The sequence below is a fragment of the Panulirus ornatus genome, chromosome 51, assembly GCF_036320965.1.
Source record: "Panulirus ornatus isolate Po-2019 chromosome 51, ASM3632096v1, whole genome shotgun sequence".
NCBI classification, from domain to species: domain Eukaryota; kingdom Metazoa; phylum Arthropoda; class Malacostraca; order Decapoda; family Palinuridae; genus Panulirus; species Panulirus ornatus.
Window position 1 is genome coordinate 3356149 of NC_092274.1, and position 22362 is coordinate 3378510.

The window sequence follows — 22362 nt, forward strand, 5'->3', positions numbered from 1 at the left end:
TCTGCCTTCCAGGACAGGGTCTTGACAGAGCCGCCACTTGCTTGCTGTGGAAGCTGCTCCTCCTGACACTTCATGATCAGCCAGATGTACATATTACGCCTAATTCCCTTGTCTTCATCATATCCAATAGCTTGAAGATGAGCCATCTTGTTTTTATGTACGGGACCGCGTCGGAAATCTTCCAATTATGCTTTCCCTGAACTTCGTAGTACACAGAAGGTGGCGTCACAACTGAAAGCTGTATGAGGGGGTCTGCTATCCAGGAAAATGTCTTGAGAAAGCGGCCAATTGCTTGCTGTGGAAGAGCTTGTGTGCTCATCATGCGAGGGTATCCTGCCAATGTCTGCTCCTCTTAGACACTTCACGATCAGCCTAATTCCCTCGTCTTCATCATATCCAATTGCTTGAGGATGGGCCATCTTGGTTTTGTGTACGGGACCGCGTCGGAAAAAATTCCAGTTACACTTTCCCTGAACTTCGTAATACTTTCAGGGTGGCACCACATTGGAGAGCTGGTAGTTAATAATGTGGTGTAAGCTGCCGTCCACCATTTATGGCGGAAAGGTAATTTTCCATCAACGAAAGGCAGGAGTTTCTAAAACGATGCAATACACTGTTTCAGTCAAGATTTTGCACTCATTCTGTTAATGTTTCCAATGTGGTCTTGCGGGTTGGGCAGCAACTACAAGCGTGTGCAGTATAGTCCTGTAGGTACTTCACTGGGGTTCCACTCTAACAGATCGGAGATGGTTCTCACTGAAGGCCTGAGTATTGATGGAACAAGTGCACGACGTCAATACTCCGTGGCAAATAAGCAAGAATGGCGTGGGGTTCTCCACTTGTCTGCTCAGCAACGGTTTGGTCAGACGCCTCTGGACCATACCACATCAAGACAGGAGAGAGGCGGGTGGAGCACGTGAACACCACTTGCTTTAATTCCGCACACGATCAACAGAGGGCGCTAATGTACACTGTACTTTTCGTCTGGATGTTTGCACTAACTTTACTACGCACTATTATCCTTCCTTTCAATTGCCTAAGTCCATTTGAGGTCAGTTGTATCATTGGTTTGGGGGTATTAATACCTTAAACGAAGGTACATGCATTACCCCATCCAACAACTAGTGATGGGTTATAATGGGTAAATGGTTGTAGTTGTATTGGACAATCAGAGCTGCTGTTTACCTGACATCTCGACCTTTTCTCCTTAAGGATATCTAATATTCATGATGCCCCAGCAATGTGGCTAAAGTAAGGGAGGCTATATATATATATATATATATATATATATATATATATATATATATATATATATATATATATATATATATGGGGGGAGGGGGTTGTCAGTTCATGTGTGGCGGCGTGGCGACGGAAATGAATGAGGGCAGACAGTATGAATTATGTACATGTGTATATATGTATATGTCTGTGTGTGTATATATATGTATACATTGAGATGTATGGGTATGTATATGTGCGTGTGTGGTCGTGTATGTATATACATGTGTATGTGGGTGGGTTGGGCCATTCTTTCGTCTGTTTCCTTGCACTACCTCGCGTGAATGGGTGTCTATGTATGTACATGTATATATGAGAGGTTAGGCCATTCTTCATCTAATTCCTGGCGCTACCTTGCTGACGCACAAAACAGCGATTAAGTATAATGAAATATATAAATTATGTATTCATATCAAACTGGAGGAATAAGGAAATGAGGAAACCAAGGAGGTAGAAGGATTGGGTGAAAGATGCTTCGAGTGTTCAGGGCCTGAACATGCAGAAGAGTGAGGCAAGCAAGGGATAAGAATGAATTGGAGCAATATGGTCTACAGGGGATGATGAGCTGTCAATGGGCTGAATCAGGACATATGAAGTGTTCAGGGGAAACCACAGGAAGCTTTTCAGGGCCTCGTTATGGATAGGTGCTCCGATTCTAGTGCATTATACATGATGGCTACAGTGGATGCGAGTTATCGAGACAATTTCTTGTCTATTTCCAGTGATATTCTGTTAATGTGGAAAACAGCAAACTTACGAAAAATAATACTTATATATGCACACATGCATTCCGGACAGTGTTATTATTACTCCACCAGCATGTAGTTACTCCAAGAGTTAAGAATCACTCTGGTGAGGTTAAACCATTGTCACAGGACTATAAGGAGTAAAATCTTGTCAAGGCTCTTAAGCAAAAGGAGTCTGCCCTTCCTTACTACAAACTAGTGCAGCCTTGAAGCTGCTGGCAGCCCTGGAAAGGGGCCTGGAGCTCTATTTCTCTTTATATCTCTGATACCTGTTCCCTTCTGGAACTCCCTTACTGGCCAACAATAAGTTTCCCCATACTCAAAATACATAAGCTGAATTGTTCAAAAGGATTTTACATATAAACTAATACTGAAGAAATATCTTTATTTCCAAAACATACCTTTGAATGTAGTTTATATATTACATTATTTGCACACATGAAATGGTCCAAGCAATGCAAAATTTTATTTGCACATTGTGAAATGGTTCAGGCAAAGCAAATATTTTTCCAAATCCCAAGAAAACAGTTAGAGCCAAAAAAAAATCAAAAAAAGATGATGAAGGACTTCACTTATATATCCAGTTACATATCTTAGTTAACTAATAGAGGCTATTCTCTTTTCTAATTGATTTCATGTGCCAGCACAAGGCAATGGCTTCTCTTGTCCAAATTCTGCATTGCTAGAAAATTCCTAAAAATACCACAAAACCTTGGATAATTTGCAATTATCCAAGGCTAGCAGGCAAGCTAGTAAAAAGTTCAAATTATAGATGCATAGGATGAAGGCATAGTACTGGATGCCTATATGGCCCTGACAATGAGTACCTAGAAACCATTCACAGCACAAACCAGAGCTCTTTTTCTTTCTTATAGAGTGGTGATTATTTTATATAATCAAAACTGAAAACTTCAACTATGTTTGTCTTACTATCCTCCAACAAATCTGCAACTGATATAACTAATACAGTTACTCAGTACCAACAGAAATCATAATTCTACTGTATGATTTCAAGAGGTTTTTGGTCTTACATATATTAACCACATTTTCAAACAAAGCAAGTCTATAACCTGAGCAGGCACAAATTTTTAAAATTATTTATCACCCTGCACACTTCATTCACCATGTATACATTAAAGGCTAAAATTAACCATAAGATATTCAAGAATCAAAAGTAAACAAATGCCTTCTATCTATGATTACGATGAATGCAAGAGAGTTAATGTTTCATACGGAATCCAACTGAACGTAAAGATGATGTAAGGTTATACACCCTTAAGTAATGCCACAAATATAATAAAACTGAGACGATACCATCAATGTATCAGAATTCCCTTCAAATATAAATTCAGCATGAATTGCAGGGAATGTGATTTGAAAGATGACCAAAGTTATGAACATTCACAACATATATATATATATAATGAAATACACCCTCATTTCATTTGTTTCATTTTCCTATGCAATGTTGGGTAATGTCAATAAAAACTATTCTGAAGGCAAAGCTAAACCAAAATCTTTAAGAAAACAAAATATTTCATAGGCTGAACTTAACAGTCAGTTGCCACAAATTGCAGTTAATTTTTTTTAATGTCAGCTGACATGGTACAGGCCATCCCATTAATGCTCTTTCTCTCTCTCTCTACATACATGTTTTTTCATACATCCGCCATTTCCCACATTAGCAAGGTAGCATTAAGAAAAGAGGACTAAGCCTTAGAGGGAATATCCTCACTTGGCCCCTTCTCTGTTCCTTCTTCTGGAAAATTAACAAAAAAAAAAAAGGGAGGGGAGGATTTCTACCTTGAGCCAGGTATCCATTTCATTGACCAACCCCTACGGGTGGATGAACACCTATGCGCTCGACCCTGGGTGGCCTGTGATTGCGTCACAGTCCAGAACACTAACCGCTACACTATGGGAATCCATAAAGTTTGTCACAAACATCTAAAGTTACATAAACATTCCAGTGTACAATACAAAATTTCTTACCAACAGCCTTGATGAATTATTAAGACTAAGAATTCAGCACTATGTTCTGATACAAAAGTCACAATTACAACTATAAGCCTAAAACACTATGATATACTTTAGGAGCATAAAAACTGGGCTAACAGTACTTGCATTCACTACAAATGGGTATTTTGAATTTTTTTTTTCAAATCAGTTTTAAGCTACTATGACAAACTCTTGAGAAACTTTGTTTAGACTCTAATAAGCAAACCTCATATTGGATGAATACCCCAATTTATCCAAGTTAGGGATGCAAGCAAAATTAATCATAGGAGGTGGGCCACACATTAGCACTATGGTGTCATCTGATGGGGTGTAGAGGTGCTCCGAGATCATATCCGCATTCACAAAGCCACTGCTGTATGTCCATCCTTCAAGTAGATCAAAATATGAAAATGATAAAAGAAAAATGCATAAAACAACATGAAAAAGCTAATGAAGACTATATCATCTTAAGTTTAATGTGTTAAAGTGAGGTTGAAGAACAGTGAAGATCTATTCAAAACTAGGAGGAAATACCAATATTGATAAATATTCTAAGATGTGCTGGTAACCCCAAAAGTAAAGTGTGAATAATTTTGCTGGGTGTAGCAAAAGCCTTCCCTTACTAAACTTCTTTTGGGTATTGCAATTCTGTCACTTCTCTAATGCATGTCTTTTGTCTTCTAATTTACAAAACTGTTGATGACTTTTCCCTTTTATCCTGCCAACAGTGGTGTTTCTTAGGATGCTATCCAACTGCCTCTCTTCTCTCTTTTAGTGATCTTTCTTCAGTCTCTAAACACTTCACTCTACCACCCACAAATCCACTCTAAATTGTTTGACTTGCTCTCCTTCCCCTCTCACTCCTATATTTTTTCTTGCAATGAGCTATTTCCTCTTAATTCAGACCTATAACACTTCTACATGGATAAACAGTAACCTGATTAAATTCAACAGGGAAAAATAATTTCTACCTTTATTTCCCTTAATCTTGTTTCTTACCATCTAGTTTCAAAGCACAAAAGGTTAACACTATACAGTAATGACATCAACATACTAGATATACCTGTTTCCTCTACTCTTTCCTAGAAACCCCATATAATGGACATAAAATAAGTTTCTAAAAGCTCAGGAGTGCTCATGAATTTTCTTCTAATTGATTTATCTCATACCTACAAGGGTCCTATTTGCTATAAGATGAACTACTACTCATATGTCTGGGGTGGACCTTCTTCCACCTTTCTTATAACCAGTGGAATTCAATGCCTATGAGTTAACTTTCCTGCTAACATCTCGCGTCAACCAACATTTTTGTTCACCATGATAATGCTTCCCTTTCCCTCTTCATCCATAGCAGCTCACTTGAGCCATCTTTGTTTTTCTCGGCCCCTAAGATCCAGACCTACAATAAGCGACTGGCTCCTGCTTCCCATATTTTCTATGTGAAGTCAAGTCATGAAAGCTATGGGATTCATTCTTTCTTTCACTATTCCTTCTTCCTGTAGCCTTTCCACTTTAGAAGTCGGGTCTCCAAACACCTTTTAAGATAAATCATTCCCACTATTTTACTTCATTTTCATAAATCATCTTGGCTTTTCAATCAATATAAATTTGACAGGATATAGTTTGTGCCATGCTGGCTAATAATAAATTATATATAAACTGAAGAATGTGTGTGAGAAATATTTAAAAAACAGAAGGATTTATATGTGGCATATATGGACCTGGAGAAGGCATATGACAGAGTTGATAGAGATGCTTTGTGGAAGGTCTTAAGAGTACATAGTGAGGGAGGTAAGCTGTCAGAAGCAGTTAAAAGAGGAAAGGAAGAGAGGAGAGTGATTGGTTTCCAGTGAAGGTCAGTCTGCAGCAGGGGTGTGTGATGTCTCCATGGTTGTTTAATTTGTTCATGGATGAGGTGGTTAGGGAGGTAAATGCAAGAGTTTTGGAGAAAGGGGCAACCATGCAGTCTGATGGGGATGAGAGGTCCTGGGAAGTGAGTCAGTTGTTGTTTGCTGATGACACAGCACTGGTGGCTGATTCATGTGAGAAACTGTGGAAGTTGGTGACAGTTTGGAGAAGTGTGTGAAAGGAGAAAGTTGAGAGTTAATGTGAATAAGAGCAAGGTTATGAGGTTCAGCAGAGTCGAGGGACAAGTTAATTGGGATGTAAGTTTGAACAGAAAAAGGTTGGAGGAAGTGAAGTGTTTTAGATATCTGGGAGAGGACTTGGCAGCGAATGGAACATGGAAGTGAAAGTGAGTCACAGGGTGTTGGAGGGGATGAAGGTTCTGGAGGCGATGAAGAGTGTATGGAAGGAGAGAACATCATCTCAGAGAGCAAAAATGGGTATGTTTGAAGTAATTGTAGTTCCAACATTATATGGTTGTGAGGCACGGGCTATAGATGGGGTTGTACGGAGGAGGGTTAATGTGTTGGAAATGAAATGTTTGAGGACAATGTGTGATGTGAGGTGGTTTGATCGAGTAAGTAATGAAAGGGTAAGAGAGATGTGTGGTAATAAAAAGAGTGTGGTTGAGAGAGCAAAAGAGGGTGTGATGAAATGGTTTGGACATATGGAGAGAATGAGTAGGGAAAGGTTGACAAAGAGAATATATGTGTTAGACATGGTGGGAACAAGAAGTGGGAGACCAAATTGGAGGTGGAAGGATGGAATGAAAAAGATTTTGAGCAATCAGGGCCTGAAGATACAGGAGGTGAGAGGTGTGCAAGGAATAAAGTGAATTGGAATGATATGGTATACTGGGGTCGATGTGCTGTCAATGGAATGAACCAGGGCATGTGAAACATATGCCCAGCTACAATATGAATTTCCTGTCAGTCATAAGATTAGACATGCAACTACCTTCCCACTCATGACTTGTAACCTATCTTTATTTGGCTTCCGCATCACTCACTAAGTCAGTCATGACGACCAATTCAACAAGAAGTTGTTTAAAGAATTTAGGTACCAAGCATAAAAAAACTCCATTAGAGATCTATCTCCCATCACAATCTTATATACCCATCACTTTCTTAAACTTAAATACCATCTAAACTTAATATATTCTTGCCAAATTACCATTATCAATCACTCCTTAAAAACATTCTCCTGCAGACAGATCTGAAATAAGTGTTTAGAAAACTAGAGTCACCAGGATTATCCTGATCTAATATAAATCAAACATTAATATGACCTTTCATCATAAGTTACAATATATAACAATGATGATAACAAGTCATGCCTACAGCCTGCACATACAACTACTATTTATAATAAACACTTTACCATTGTCAAACAATAAGAAAAAAATCTGAAATTAACAGCCTCTGCCTCATTCAGTTATATTCTAAGTTAAAAGTCACCTTTGGTGAGACTGTATCATCATCAATGGATGAAAAGAGTACAATCTTACTAAAGAACTTCTCACTCCAAAGGAATTCAACCTCACTGTTACTAAATGTAATACAGCTATGAAAGTGCATGAGCCTCATAAAAAAGGTCCTGTATTTATACAATCAAAAATCATAAAAATAATAAATCCAATTCAAAATCATAAGATGAAAGTTCTAAACTTAAAGGTACTTCAACTTAAATGGAGAAACTATCACACTTTAAGTCTTATAACAATCTTTTTTCTGCTCTATGTCTAAAACTTTCTTTACCATACTGTCTTTATGAAAAAATTTATCATGATTTCGTCACACGTCAAGTTAGTAATAAAGTCTGGGAAGTCATACTGAGAAACCTATCCAGCCCACCTTCTTCTGGACGATCTACAGTGTACCACAGCTTGAATTTATCTGGGTGATGGGCTTGCACTTCTTCTAACTCATGCCTCAATAAAATATCAGCCTCAGTTTGATTGGCAAAGAGCAGCTTCAGCTGAGTCTTGTCTCCCTCATCACGAACAACCTGACGCACTAACTGAAGCATTGGGGTGATCCCTGTGCCACCTATAATAACACAAAATATTAATCATATGCTGATGATGGTGATGGTTTAACTATGTCAACATCTTACACTACAAAATTTCCTAAATTAGAACTAAGTAACCTTGGCTGAATCTCTTAAAATACAGCATTCATGAAACCTTTAGTATTTCTTCATAAAATGTACCTAAAAGAAAAACCTCCTTCGAACACACAGATATCAGTAAATTCCCCTGTACAAACAACCCTGTAACCCATTTACTTCCCTGGACCATCCATACTTTTTTTTAACTTTGTCTTCCTCTCTCTTTGTTCCCATTGATCTTGGTCAATATACTTCTCATAATTCTCTCTGTATGTTCACACCAATTCAGTATTCTATCATTTACCTTGTCAACCACTTCCTTTGTACAAAAAAAATTTCCCTTTGGTTTCAATATCCTTCAGTCCTGCTTTGATACCCACTTCATCTTAAAAGAGCATTCTTCTCAACAATTCATACTCCATTTACCATTTCAATATCAAACATCCATGTCTTATTAGTTTATAACAGCTAAAAGAGACAGAATATCCTTCAAACACAATCGCTCTTTTATTTTGGCAATATGTCACTCTCTCACAGCTCATAAATATCTTGGTCTCCATTTCACTGTCTGCTGAAAGTATTACCTAGTCTTGGAACTTTTCACCTCATCTTTTACTTTAACACATAATGGTGGTACAGTAATGAAATATAACCTTACCAGCGATCATGTTAACTTTCTGAGCAGTGACCAAATTTGGTGGGGACTTCTTGTCAGGTTTGATGGCAAACACACCACGTCCTCGGTATTCCAGCAGGCCTGATGGCCCTCGAACATCAATAGTCTCCCCGAGTTTCATGGCCTCCAAGTGCTGACTCATTTTTCCACCATCAGGAAATTTTGGGTGTACATTCTTGAAATAAATCTATTAAAAACAAAAGATACAGAGTGACAGAGAGAGACTTTGTGTAAGGGGCTACAAATAAACACAATAAATGGAAAGTGTTTAATGCAGTGAGGAGTTTTGACTGGGAGTAAGGCATGTTTGCAAATAGGAAGGGAAAAGGATGAGTAGTTTCTGAAGAAGTCACCATGGTTGTTAAATCTGTTTATGGACAGTATGGTTTGAGATGTAAATGGTCTTTGAGCAAAGGGTAGGTCTCTGGTATGCTGAGGGTAGGACTTTACAAATGAATCATATGCTCTTTGTGGATCACACAAATCTGATGGCAGACACCTAAGTGAAACTTGGCCCACTGTTGACAAAACTTTGAGAATGTATGTGAAAGGAAAAAGTTGAGAATAAATCTGAACCAAAGGAAGGTATTGTGATGCAGCAGAAAGATGAGACAGGATGTTTTGTTTAACCTAATGACTGTGGATATTGTTAATATCTAATGTGCCCTCAGTGTAGTACTTTTCAACTGATTTACAAGAAAAATATGTTTTTCTTTACATCTGAAAGAGCCTTTTCTCTAATGAAAGTGATATGTGCTGTACAGTAACATGTTATATGCGTGATTGAATTATGAAATGAACAAATATTCAGACTGCAACACTGCCAGGAGTATAATGCATCACTCCTAATGCATTTTATATGTGCCTCTCACAATGCAGCTATTTTAGAATTACCAATAATAAGTGTACCATTCACATATATAAATGGGAAAAATTGGAGGAAGTGAAGTGTTTTAGATACCCAGGAATGGACATGGCATTGATTGGAACCAAGGAAGCTGAAGTGAAGCACCCGTAGGAAACCATGGAAATGTGTGCGAGGCCTCAATATGGAAACAGAGCTGTAGTTTTGTTGCATTACACAACAGTTAGAGAATGGACGCAAGCAGATGTGGCCTTTCTTCATCTGTTCCTGGTGTTCAGAAATAAATGACATACAGTGATTCTAATGGAATTACATAACGGAAAGGGATACATATGCAATGGTTGTGGAAGAAATTACATAACTGTGCCTAATTTTTTCTTTGTGTAAGGAGTTGTAATATTCCAAAAATAAATCAACAATATCCTCCTCTCATATGTCAGCCACCTAACATAATCACACTTATTTGCAGTGGAAAAAGTGTAATATTTCAACTTGCATACTGCATATTCACTATCAACATTGTACCTAAGTACAAAATAAGGCCTCCTTTATATAGCAACAATAGATCCTCATTTCTCTACTAACATTTTCTCTTTCTTGTGAAATGAACAAGATAATCCATGGAGTAATCTGTAGGGCATGGTTGTGGATGGTAAGGTTTGGTTTATTACATTATGTATGACAACTAGAGACTGAATGCAAGCAAATGATGCTAACATCTCTTTATTCCTGACATTACATTGCTTAAGTGGTTACAAGAATTAGGAATAAAAAATTATTCTCAAATAACATATGCATTTTCACAGAAGGTGCTACACCACAGTTTTCTAGAATAGGGTTATGGAGTCATTATCATTCTAATATTTGCAGCATGTGGTAAGATCAGGTAAGCTTGGTGCAAAATACCATCATGCTCCTAAGTACACAGTAGCATAGCTTCAATCACTACAAGTCTTACAGCAATATAATCACTGATACACTCCTACATTTATTCTATAACAAAATAATCCCAAGTGATTATGATACAAACATTTATGAAATCTCAAAAATGCAAAGCTGTATTTATAGTATAGTATTACTATTTCATGTTCCAGGGAACAAAATTTCTATTGAAGTCTATAGTTACCAGACAGATATAAAAACACAAAACTCATTCTTAAGGAAAACTGTCTACAGACTGAAGAAAAACAATGAAAAATATCACAACCTACCGAAGATAGGTGAAGTTATATGACAGCACAGAAACAGAGTATTAATCAATAACCTTCATATAACAACAGTCTGACATCTGTTTGAAAATAAAAAGATCAAGATCAATCCTGAAACACAACAGTCTATGTCTTAACTAAATATCTGACATCCTACTGTTAAAACATGTTTAGTCTACTCAAAAATCTTTTTCATCTTTAACTTGATCAAAATTGAAAAGGTAGCCATCCAAATTGAAAAGGTAGCCATCCAAACCTTGACAACAAGATCCATGTATCCCTTATCCTCATCACAAGACACAGGAGTGTATGGGCGCACCACTAGTTGGCCATCAACACGTGCGGAGAGGTAGATGTGCTGACCAACAGGCAAACCTGAGTATATCAGAGTAAGAAAATTTAGTAATATCATTCAAAAGTGGGAAAGTAAAAATTCAATTACTTTGAACAATCATAGGTCAAAAAGACCTGTTTGCCATTTCCTGCATTAATGAGGTAGCACCAGGAACAGATGAAAAAAGGCATCATTCACTCACATCTACGCTCAAGATGCCATGCGTTTTGCAATGAATCCACAGCCCCCTTACCAACCAGTTCCCACAGACCTTTCCTTGGTTTTCCCAAGCTGCTTCATTTGCCCTGGTTTAGTCCACTGACAGTTCACTGCATATGTGTAACACATTACTCCAATCCACTTTACTCCATGTATGCCTTTCAACTCCTATTCAGTCTTTGCTTATTCATCCTTTCATCTCCAAACTGGTATTCTATAATTACAGTAACTCACTGATGTAAACTCTTGACAAAAAAAGGGGAAAAAAATTATTTAATTTGTTTATGGATGGGGTTGTTAGGGAGGTGAATGCAAGAGTTTTGGAAAGAGGGGCAAGTATGAAGTCTGTTGGGGATGAGAGAGCTTGGGAAGTGAGTCAGTTGTTGTTCGCTGATGATACAGCGCTGGTGGCTGATTCATGTGAGAAACTGCAGAAGCTGGTGACTGAGTTTGGTAAAGTGTGTGAAAGAAGAAAGTTAAGAGTAAATGTGAATAAGAGCAAGGTTATTAGGTACAGTAGGGTTGAGGGTCAAGTCAATTGGGAGGTAAGTTTGAATGGAGAAAAACTGGAGGAAGTAAAGTGTTTTAGATATCTGGGAGTGGATCTGGCAGTGGATGGAACCATGGAAGCGGAAGTGAATCATAGGGTGGGGGAGGGGGCGAAAATTCTGGGAGCCTTGAAGAATGTGTGGAAGTCGAGAACATTATCTCGGAAAGCAAAAATGGGTATGTTTGAAGGAATAGTGGTTCCAACAATGTTGTATGGTTGCGAGGCGTGGGCTATGGATAGAGTTGTGCGCAGGAGGATGGATGTGCTGGAAATGAGATGTTTGAGAACAATGTGTGGTGTGAGGTGGTTTGATCGAGTAAGTAATGTAAGGGTAAGAGAGATGTGTGGAAATAAAAAGAGCGTGGTTGAGAGAGCAGAAGAGGGTGTTTTGAAATGGTTTGGGCACATGGAGAGAATGAGTGAGGAAAGATTGACCAAGAGGATATATGTGTCGGAGGTGGAGGGAACGAGGAGAAGTGGGAGACCAAATTGGAGGTGGAAAGATGGAGTGAAAAAGATTTTGTGTGATCGGGGCCTGAACATGCAGGAGGGTGAAAGGAGGGCAAGGAATAGAGTGAATTGGATCGATGTGGTATACCAAGGTTGACGTGCTGTCAGTGGATTGAATTAGGGCATGTGAAGCGTCTGGGGTAAACCATGGAAAGCTGTGTAGGTATGTATATTTGCGTGTGTGGACATATGTATATACATGTGTATGGGGGTGGGTTGGGTCATTTCTTTCGTCTGTTTCCTTGCGCTACCTCACAAACGCGGGAGACAGCGACAAAAAAAAAAAAAAAAAAAAAAAAAAAAAAAAAAATATATATATATATATATATATATATATATATATATATATATATATATATTTTTTTTTTTTTTTCACCCAACAAACAGTACAATAAAGTATATAGTGTTACCAAGAATATGGTCAGGAGATGGTAGCTTGAATCGGAAACGTCTAGTGTCATGAGATATCTCCTCTCGTTCAATCAGCTCCAGAGGATACTTGACAGTAGGGTCCTGAAGAGTACGGGGAGGTCCACGCTTTTTGGAGAGGTACAGCTTAGTAAGAATGGCTGTACCAACCACTATTACCAACCCCACCACCAGAGGAATGGCCTGCCACCAAAAGTAATTGAAGATATAAATACAGAATCAAACAGGGTGAGGAAAATTATCCCCTATGGATCTCATCTAAATTGTAAAAAAAAGTTTTGTTAAACTTTACCTAGCCTAAAATCTACCTCAATATTATGGTGTAACAATTTTCATGTCTTTCCCAAACCTCAATCTGGACCGTAAATCATATTCATGAAACAATTGCAATGGTTTAGTGGCATGAAAACTGCTACAAATGCCAGTTACTACCAAAAATTAGCTCTTTCTCAATAAAGAAATTCCTTTATCTACACTTACCATTAAATGACAAATAATGTATTTGAATATGAATCAGAATATAAGTGTCTACAAGAAACAGATACATTAGGTAGTTGAAAAAGGAGGATCTGTAGAGCATGGAGTGCATTAGTATCTGAGAGTGAACATGGCACCAAATGGAACTAGGGGGCTGAGAAAGTCTCAAAGTGGGAGAGAGAGCTAAGGTTCTGGTTGAGTGAAGGAGCTACAAAAGGAAAGGTCAATGTCTGTAAGGGCAAAGATGGGTATACCTGAAAATATTTCATATTAGTCCTAATGAAGTTGTATCCATAAGTCTTAAGCATTCAACACATTTAATTAAATGGCCTGCAAATGAAATGTTTGAGGACAACACATGGAATAAGAACTGATACTGTCCAAGGGAATAGAAAGGAATGCAAAGAACATTGGACTACATGCTATTTGGAGCAACCGAGGCAATCAGAAACAAAGAAAGAATATCTGGAAACTTTATGAAGTTACAAGTCAGCTTGCAGTCTGTTTTTCAACACATCTGTGGTATTACTTTCAACTTCTGTTACTGGCAAATAATTTCATATCATAAAGATCTGCTGACAAATAAGTACTTTGCATCATTTGAAGTAAAACAGCTTCCCATTAGTTTGGCTCACTTAGTGTGTGTGAAATCTGTCTGAACTAACTTTAAATAGCTGCCAAATCAAGGCCATCAAAGTTTTTGATCACTCAGAATACCTGTAACAAATCAACTCTCAACTTTCCTATTTCTACACTGAATAAGTTAAGTCAAGTCATCTAATAGCTCCCAATGGATTTGTTTCTCAATCTGGGAATTATCTTGTTAGCTGATCTCTGTACTCTTTCTATTTTGTCAAGTGTTTTTTCATCTAGGTTGACCAAAAATTAATAGTATTCAATATCAAGACACAGCAATAGACTGAGAAGAGTGAGGATTATTTTCTTTGACAAATATGAATGTCTTAGCTATGACGCCCAGAATTCTGTTGCATCTTTCAAAATTTCACTAAATACTTACTTGGCTTATGGTTGTCTTCTAAGATCATCACACCTAAGTATTTGCCTTTAGCAGTTGATAAAATTCATACTGTAGCTTCCCTTGTCATTTCCTCTGCTAATATAAAACCTGAGTTTTATTGATATGAAAATTGATTTGCCTCCTGTATGTCCAATCCATCAGCTTATCTATTTCATCTTGCAGCTGTAGGCATTCAATTTTCGTTGAAGCCATATTTCCCAGCTCAGTATTGTCTGCAAATCTTGATTATCTCTACAAATGTAGTCAAGTATCCAGCGCATTAATATATATGAGAGAAAACTGGTCCTGGTGTTACTGGACTGTCCCTGCACATCGTTACACCACAAACGAATACTCATTCCAAAGGAGTCAATTATTTCTCTGCTCTTCATTGAATGTGGCCTTGAAACTGTAAGAACTCTATAAAAGGAGTCATGGGGTTATATCTCCTCTCATATGAAGATCTCAAAATTCCATCACAACACCATGACATTTCCAAAGCAATAACAAACATGCAACATTACATCACACAATTCCGTCACTGACTAACTTAAAACAATGTCTGCATCCCCCAAAAAATCCATGGTCACCCTATTAACCCTGGAAAGATACAAATCCAACCCACAACCTCCCCCCCCTTTTTTTTTTGTTCAAAAACTTCAACTGAACAAAATTCCAGCCATGACAGGTATTATGTAAGACATACAAGACATTCACTACCCAATCCACAAACATCGACACAAGGGCCATAAACAAACAAAACACCCTTCGAACACTTGCTGGCAACAGTTTTGGATTAAAAAAAAAATCCCTGAGCATACTCTACTGTGTTCTATACACCTCTTATCTCTACAACAATAAAAACAAAAATACTACAGAAGGCCCACCATCCCATGATGTAACTTTTGTGAAAATACCTCATACAAATACACTACATTACCATGCTTCTAGACCCATGGTCCTGCCCACTGGATGTAGCCAGTTTCCTTTCCCCTTCAGGAGTTCCATGGGAGGAGTTCCCAAAGAGGAAAGTAATGAGAACTAATGTTGTAATATATCATGGTAAGGAACCGAGAAAACATTCAAATCTCAGTTGCACAAGGTTCAGTTCAATAGTTTTCAATGTAAATACAAGATTAGGGACTAGGCCCCTTACAACACATCAAATATCACCCTTAATCTCACACAAGAGAGAGAGAGAGAATTTCAGACATGCACAATACATACATAAAGACATAGTACAAAACACTCATTATATATAATAAATTTACATAAAAAAGGATGCCTTCCCTCAAAAATGTTTGGATCAACTTGGGTTCAAAACACTTAACTTATAACTGGTAAATGGTACAGTAAACTGTATTTTTCATAAATTTTCTACAAAATGCTCTTCACAAGATTCTTACTTAATGCATTAATCAATAATCACCTACATATTCAGAAAATTGTAGGAAAAAATCAAAAGAGTCTTTTACCTCTTTGGAGTTGTGTTCATTTCAACATATCAATAAAATGCTATGATGAATCATATTTTCATAAATGTTTTCTACACAGTTATCTTAAAAAAATAATCATAAGTTTGAAGCCAAAAAAAGGGCAGCTAAATAGGTAAAGATTCCATCTCCTTAGTTATACAAAACTCCAGAAGCAGCAGAAATACATCCAGACAAAAATGTATACATTTAAAATTGCCTAATCTGTGTTCAAATGAACTAGCAGAACAATGTTTGATATTGAACAAGGAAAGATGTATAGCCCTCATGCTTTCACCTGATTAATCTCTTGCCGTGAAAGTTCTCAACTGTGCTATTTTCATATGTTCTTTAAATCTTAGTTATTCATTTCTAATGACATCTTAATCTTTCATATTTGTTTCACTTTATATCACCCATCACCTTCTCGTTGGGCCTTTATATATGATATCACCAATATACTCTTACTCGAACTTGTTCTACAACTTGCTTGCTCAAACTAATCTGTTATTCCATTAGATTCACTTCTGTATATTGTGTCACAGTCTTTTGCATCTTCTTTTTATAAGATTCAGATCCAATCATTTTGCTTATTATGAGTCATCAGCACAGATACTTACTATCTTTTCCTTTACTTTGCCATCAATACCTGACACCATTACTACAAAGGGTAATGCGGCTATCATTGTTTCCTCTGATACCACAGACAAGATATCTCTCTCAGACATGGCTCCACTTGCCAGAACTCTGAACTCTCTGCTATTTAGTCAAGGAGAGAAAGAATATCTACCTACAAGTATGTTAGATGAGACTTAGCCATAATGGCAGGGATAGCATTATGTACTCTGCACATCTTGCTTAATGAATAAAACTATTCTTCTTCTTCCAGAGTAAATAACTATGAGTATGTAGATGAGATCCAGCCATAAAGGAAGGGCTAGCACAAAACACTCTTGCTTGATGAATAAGACTATTCTTCTCAGAGAGAGGGGTGGTGAAGGATGCCTATGACAAGATTTTGCCAAAATAGCAGGGCCAGTACATAGCACTCACCACAGGAAAATATAGGGTTACAAAGCACAAGCTGTCTTAGGACTCTGCAGCAGCTACATATGTACAAAGCTAGACATGGGTTCTAGGGAGCAGTCCATGATACAAACGGGACATATACTAGCTAATACCTTCACCAGAAAGCTATGAAAAAGGATATATTACAGAAAGGACTATACTATCTTATACCTTCACCAGTGTGCTGTTGACAGAGCCAGCTTGACAAGCATAATCAAACATATCTTAGGCTTGAAACCCAACATCCTTCCTACAGTACTCGTGCCATCAATACTGACTGCACCATTCCCATAATTACACCATGGTGTTCAATTACATCATGTTCAAATATTCAACTCCATTTGCTCCTCCAGTTATACATATGAATATCTCTGCATGGTACATGTGATTACATAAATGAATGGCTCCCTCCAGCTTAAATTAACAGAAATAAGGACCTAAAATACAGAATACCTACATTCATATTAGTGAAAGAAGTTTCCAGGAAGGACCTTTTTGAATGGGGGAAAATATACTGAATATTTGGAGTAAAACATAAAGCTGTGCACCTAATTACTAAATGTTCGTCACCTCAAGCTCTGCAATTCTGACATGACTAAAAGAGAAGCAACAAAGGTAATACTGGGGTAAGTTGTGGTTATGCTGAGAACCTATATATTAATGGAAAAATTGGGCAACTATTGGCAAAACATAACAATAAGCACAAAAACATACTTTCCAATTTAGAATTTCTATCTGGTCCTGTGTCATTATTCACTATCATTCTGAAGAAACTACTATTGTGGTCTGTGGACAATACAGATGAACTGAATAAGAAGGACCAATAAATATTAAAATCACCGATTTTCAAGAATTATAACAGGTAGCGAAGAAAATACAATCTATCAAAATCAATTTCCTCTAAGAATAGAAAAAGATTATTTTCATTAAAAATGAGGGTCACTAAGTTACAGAAAAAGTCCGATTATCCGACTTCCACCCGTCTGATTATTCTAACACTGGTAGAATTCATCCAACTCTGATAACTACAAATCATTTGTCAGAAGTCCAGCTACCCAACTTTGTCTCTTACCAACTGGGCCCTCAAGAAGCTACCCATCAAGGATTTAGTCATATATATCCACAATGTCAGAGGCCTTACTGTGTCCTTTGGTAACTACTCTCATTAGTACTGGACTCTATCCAAAAAAAACAAAAAACAAAGGGCAATCCTATGCCGTGTCAACTACAAGCAGTACAAGTCCATTAAAATGTCAGAAACCACTACAAGAAACAAAAGCAGGTAGTGTTAAGTATTCAGCAAGAAATTAACACTAAAAATGTTGTGAAAAAGCAGCTACCTCATCTCATGAGTTTAAAATAAGTAAAAAACCTTTACCAGAGGTTCCACTTCACCTACATGTATCTTGCAAAACTGATTACTTCAGTATATTTTTTTGCAGAGTATATATTCAACAATGGTACAAAACTGCACAAGTAATCAATGTTGAGCATTTTAGTTTTATTTCCTTAATATTTCCTCATTATATATATATATATATATATATATATATATATATATATATACACATAAAAAAAGTCCAGGTATCCATTTTTTCCACTTATAGAACTTGCTGCAGTTTCCAACATGGTCGGATAATCGGACTTTCACTTTTCTAAACCAAACAAATAACAAATTATTTATGATTTATAATTCTATCCACGCATCATACCTTTATGTGATCCATTTTGTAGCTCTTAAGAAAAAGCAGTTTTCGACGTGAATTACGCCACAACCTAAAACATTCAAGACACATTAATAATGCACTACATAAGCTAAGACACTACAAAACTTCCCGTTAATCTCTTACCATTCAAAATACACTTATAAGGCTTTAATACATGTTGACATGAATAATGCACAATACGATTCCATACTGTGATGCACTTCCACATAATAATCCCTTACTATTCAAAATGCAATCAAGTATAATAAATAAAATATCTATTCATTTGTTATACTTAATCACCATTTCTCACAGCAGTGAGGTAGCACCAGGAAACAGACGAAGAAAGACCCATCCACTCATACACATATATACATACACGCCCATACATGTACATATACATATCAATATATACAATTACTTATTATTTTGCTTTGTCGCTGTCTCCCGCGTTAGCACAAGGAAACAGACGAAAGAATGGCCCAACCCACCCACATACACATGTATATACATACATGTCCACACATGCAAATATACATACCTATACATCTCAACGTATACATATATATACACACACAGACATATACATATATACACATGTACATAATTCATACTGTCTGCCCCTATTCATTTCCCATCGCCACCCTGCCACACATGAAATAACAACCCCCTCCCCCTCATGTGCGTGAGGTAGCGCTAGGAAGATAACAAAGGCCACATTCATTCACACTCAGTCTCTAGCTGTCATGTAATTAATGCACCGAAACCACAGCTCCCCTTCCACATCCAGGCCCCACAGAACTTTCCATGGTTTACCCCAGATGCTTCACATGCCCTGGTTCAATCCACTGACAGCACGTTGACCCCAGTATACCACATCATTCCAATTCACTCTATTCCTTGCACACCTTTTCACCCTCCTGCATGTTCAGGCCCAGATCAATCAAAATCTTTTTCACTCCATCTTTCCACCTCCAATTTGGTCTCCCACTTCTCCTCGTTCCCTCCACCTCTTGACACATATATCCTCTCTGTCAATCTTTCATCACTCATTCTCTCCATTTGACCAAACCATTTCAAAACACCCTCATCTGCTCTCTCAACCACACTCTTTTTATTACCACACATCTCTCTGTCTCTATTATTACTTACTCGATCAAACCACCTCACACCACATATTGTCCTCGAACATCTCATTTCCAGCACATCCACCCTCCTCCGCGCAACTCTATCCCTCTATCCACAGCCCACGCCTTGCAACCATACATCATTGTTGGAACCACTATTCCTTCAAACATACCCATTTTTGCTTTCCAAGATGTTCTCGACTTCCACACATTCTTCAACGCTCCCAGAAATTTTCGCCCCCTCCCCCACCCTATGATTCACTTCCACTTCCATGGTTCCATCCACTGCCAAATCCACTCCCAGATACCTAAAACACTTCACTTCCTCCACTTTTCCTCCATTCAAACTTACATCCCAACTAACTTGTCTCTCAACCCTGCTGAACCTAATACTATTAACCTTGCTCTTATTCACATTTACCCTCAACTTTTTCCTTTCACATGCTTTTCCAAACTCAGTCACCAACTTCTGCAGTTTCTCACAGGAATCAGCCAGGGAGTTGCAGCATACCATATCTACAATAAAATCTAAACAATAATTGGTAATTTCTCAAAAGTTAAAACTGATTATGGATAATGTGCCCTGCTTGGCAGATATTCACTCATTTCTAAGTAACATCCATATGGGTCATAGTTACTGTGGGTGAAAGTGATGCCGATATAAACAAGCAGTTTAGAAGGTGGTTGGTAATAAATCGGATCAGAACTATTTCAATGTGGAACTTATTTGATAGCTTTTTATATCGGTATGTAACCTTTAATTTGCGACATTACCTACATTTTTTAATTCAATAGAGGTTGGGACCACTTAACCATGACAACGTTCAATTGTCATGGTTACTGTATGAAATAGCCAAGGTCAATGAAGTGAAACTTCTCAAAACACAAGACAAAAATAAAAGTGAAGTGGGTATTGTAGGGGAAACCCCATAAGACCGAGTGCACTTTTATTTGTGTAGTGGGTCCTCTGTAGTCTCCCCATGTGACCCATTACAATTATCTATGGATGTACCGGGTCTTATGTCACAAGAATTCTTGTGTTCCTCATTCTACAGCAATATTATAATTCAGTAACATTCTATTCATGTCTATGACCAGTTTGAACACGACGGTGCAACCCACGAGTATGATACAATGATACCTCTATCAATGTGTAGAGCATTATCTCCTGCTGCACTTGTCCCGTTATTAAAGTGGTCAAATTAATCAACACAAGATAAGAGGAGACAGGAGGCACAATCTGGGAAGAGAAGATACCAATCATGAGATGTTGTCAAGGCCAAGGCCTCCCTGTTTCTCCCAATGTAGGTGTGGTGGTCGTTCCCCATAACCTTTCTCCATCCTCTAGAGACTGTATTCCATCACTGGTCATGATATCTATATAGCATAATTACCCATAATACGTGTCTTGGATATAGAAACTTTCTCCCATTAACATGAACTCTTATAAAAATATTTTTAGCTATGTGATGACTCAACACTAAACCGGCATTTATATGACAACAACAAGATCTTACGAAATATCTACTACATATGATAACCACATACAAATAGAAAGTACATATATAAGATATATCTAGACTGTCAGTGTAGAAAACGTTCATAAATGTGAAGAACTTACCTGAGTATCAATCCACTCGCCCATCACGGTCCAGCACCTGCGCCTCAACACATCACCACAGTTGCGTATACCTGACACATAATGCCCGGATATTACACACGACTCTAAACTTATATCTCCATTTAACGAGATATATGGAGAATATTAGATTTAATCATTCATTATTTCATTTCGTAATAATAATGTGTTATTCATATATTATATCTTTATACTTGATAAATCTTGAAATATATCGGCTGCTTTCATGATCAGTTGCCAATAAGTAATTTTGTTGGTTTACAACTAACATCATAATATTGTATTAATCACTTTCGCTATAATTCACATACACACACACGTGTATATATATATATATATATATATATATATATATATATATATATATATATATATATATATATATAATATAAACGGGTTTTAAATGGTGTTATATGAATCTACCTCATATTTATGGAACGCGGATGTCCAAAGTTTTTACTGAGAATCTGATTATCTTCCGTCTTCCCTAATTTCGAAACCGTCACAAGTCCAAGCCAACATTCTATGCACAGACGTAGTGATTATAATAAATTGGGTCCACTTCAAACACTGACACAAACATAAACAAAATCAACAGAATTTGTTTGTACTTGCCTATTAATGCACCACAAAGGCCACATTCGTTCACATTCAGTCTCTAGATGTCATGTATAATGCACCAAAACCACAGCTCCCTTTCCACATCCAGGCCCCACAAAACTTTCCATGGTTTACCCCAGACGCTTTACATGCCCTGGTTTAATCCATTGACAGCACGTCGACCCCGGTATACCACATCGTTCCAAATCACTCTATTCCTTGCATGTCTTTCACCCTCCTGTATGTTCAGGCCCCGATCGCTCAAAATCTTTTGCACTCCATCCTTCCACCTCCAATTTGGTTTCCCGCTTCTCATTTCTTCCACCTCCGACACAAATGTAACAAAAATACATATTGATGTAGTTTGACTAAAACAAAATATAGACTTAAATGTCCTGGTGAAAATAATCAGGAATTGACAGGTT

General features: G+C 37.5%; 1 protein-coding gene across 3 annotated transcripts; it reads right to left on the reverse strand.

Annotated features, from left to right (window-relative positions):
- Positions 1–2397: 2397 nt before the first annotated feature.
- On the reverse strand, positions 2398–21435 carry LOC139764838 (NADH-cytochrome b5 reductase 3). 3 transcript variants are annotated; one of them, XM_071691821.1, is made up of 7 exons: positions 21320–21420; positions 18578–18641; positions 12812–13013; positions 11045–11163; positions 8698–8902; positions 7784–7978; positions 2398–4411 (listed from the first exon to the last, which is right to left on the reverse strand). In XM_071691821.1, exons 2-7 carry the CDS (start codon positions 18590–18592, stop codon positions 4239–4241), a joined length of 909 nt encoding a protein of 302 aa, XP_071547922.1. In that variant the 5' UTR covers positions 18593–18641; positions 21320–21420; the 3' UTR covers positions 2398–4238. The 3 variants fall into 3 exon arrangements, with proteins under 3 accessions (XP_071547922.1, XP_071547923.1, XP_071547921.1); XM_071691822.1 differs by lacking the exon at positions 21320–21420 and adding an exon at positions 20840–20933; XM_071691820.1 differs by lacking the exon at positions 18578–18641 and having other exon boundaries at positions 21320–21435.
- Between the last annotated feature and the right edge of the window lie 927 nt (positions 21436–22362).

Bases quoted from the DNA above. Each gene is read 5' to 3' on its own strand.
- LOC139764838 (XM_071691820.1), bottom strand. From the start codon at position 21,343: ATGGGCGAGTGGATTGATACTCAG. The intron at 11,164-12,811 runs GTAACACTATAT...TGATATACTCAG, and splicing joins ATCTCCTGACCATATTCTTG to GTTTGCCTGTTGGTCAGCAC. The intron at 4,412-7,783 runs GTGGGCTGGATA...ATCTACTTGAAG, and splicing joins TGTAGATCGTCCAGAAGAAG to GATGGACATACAGCAGTGGC.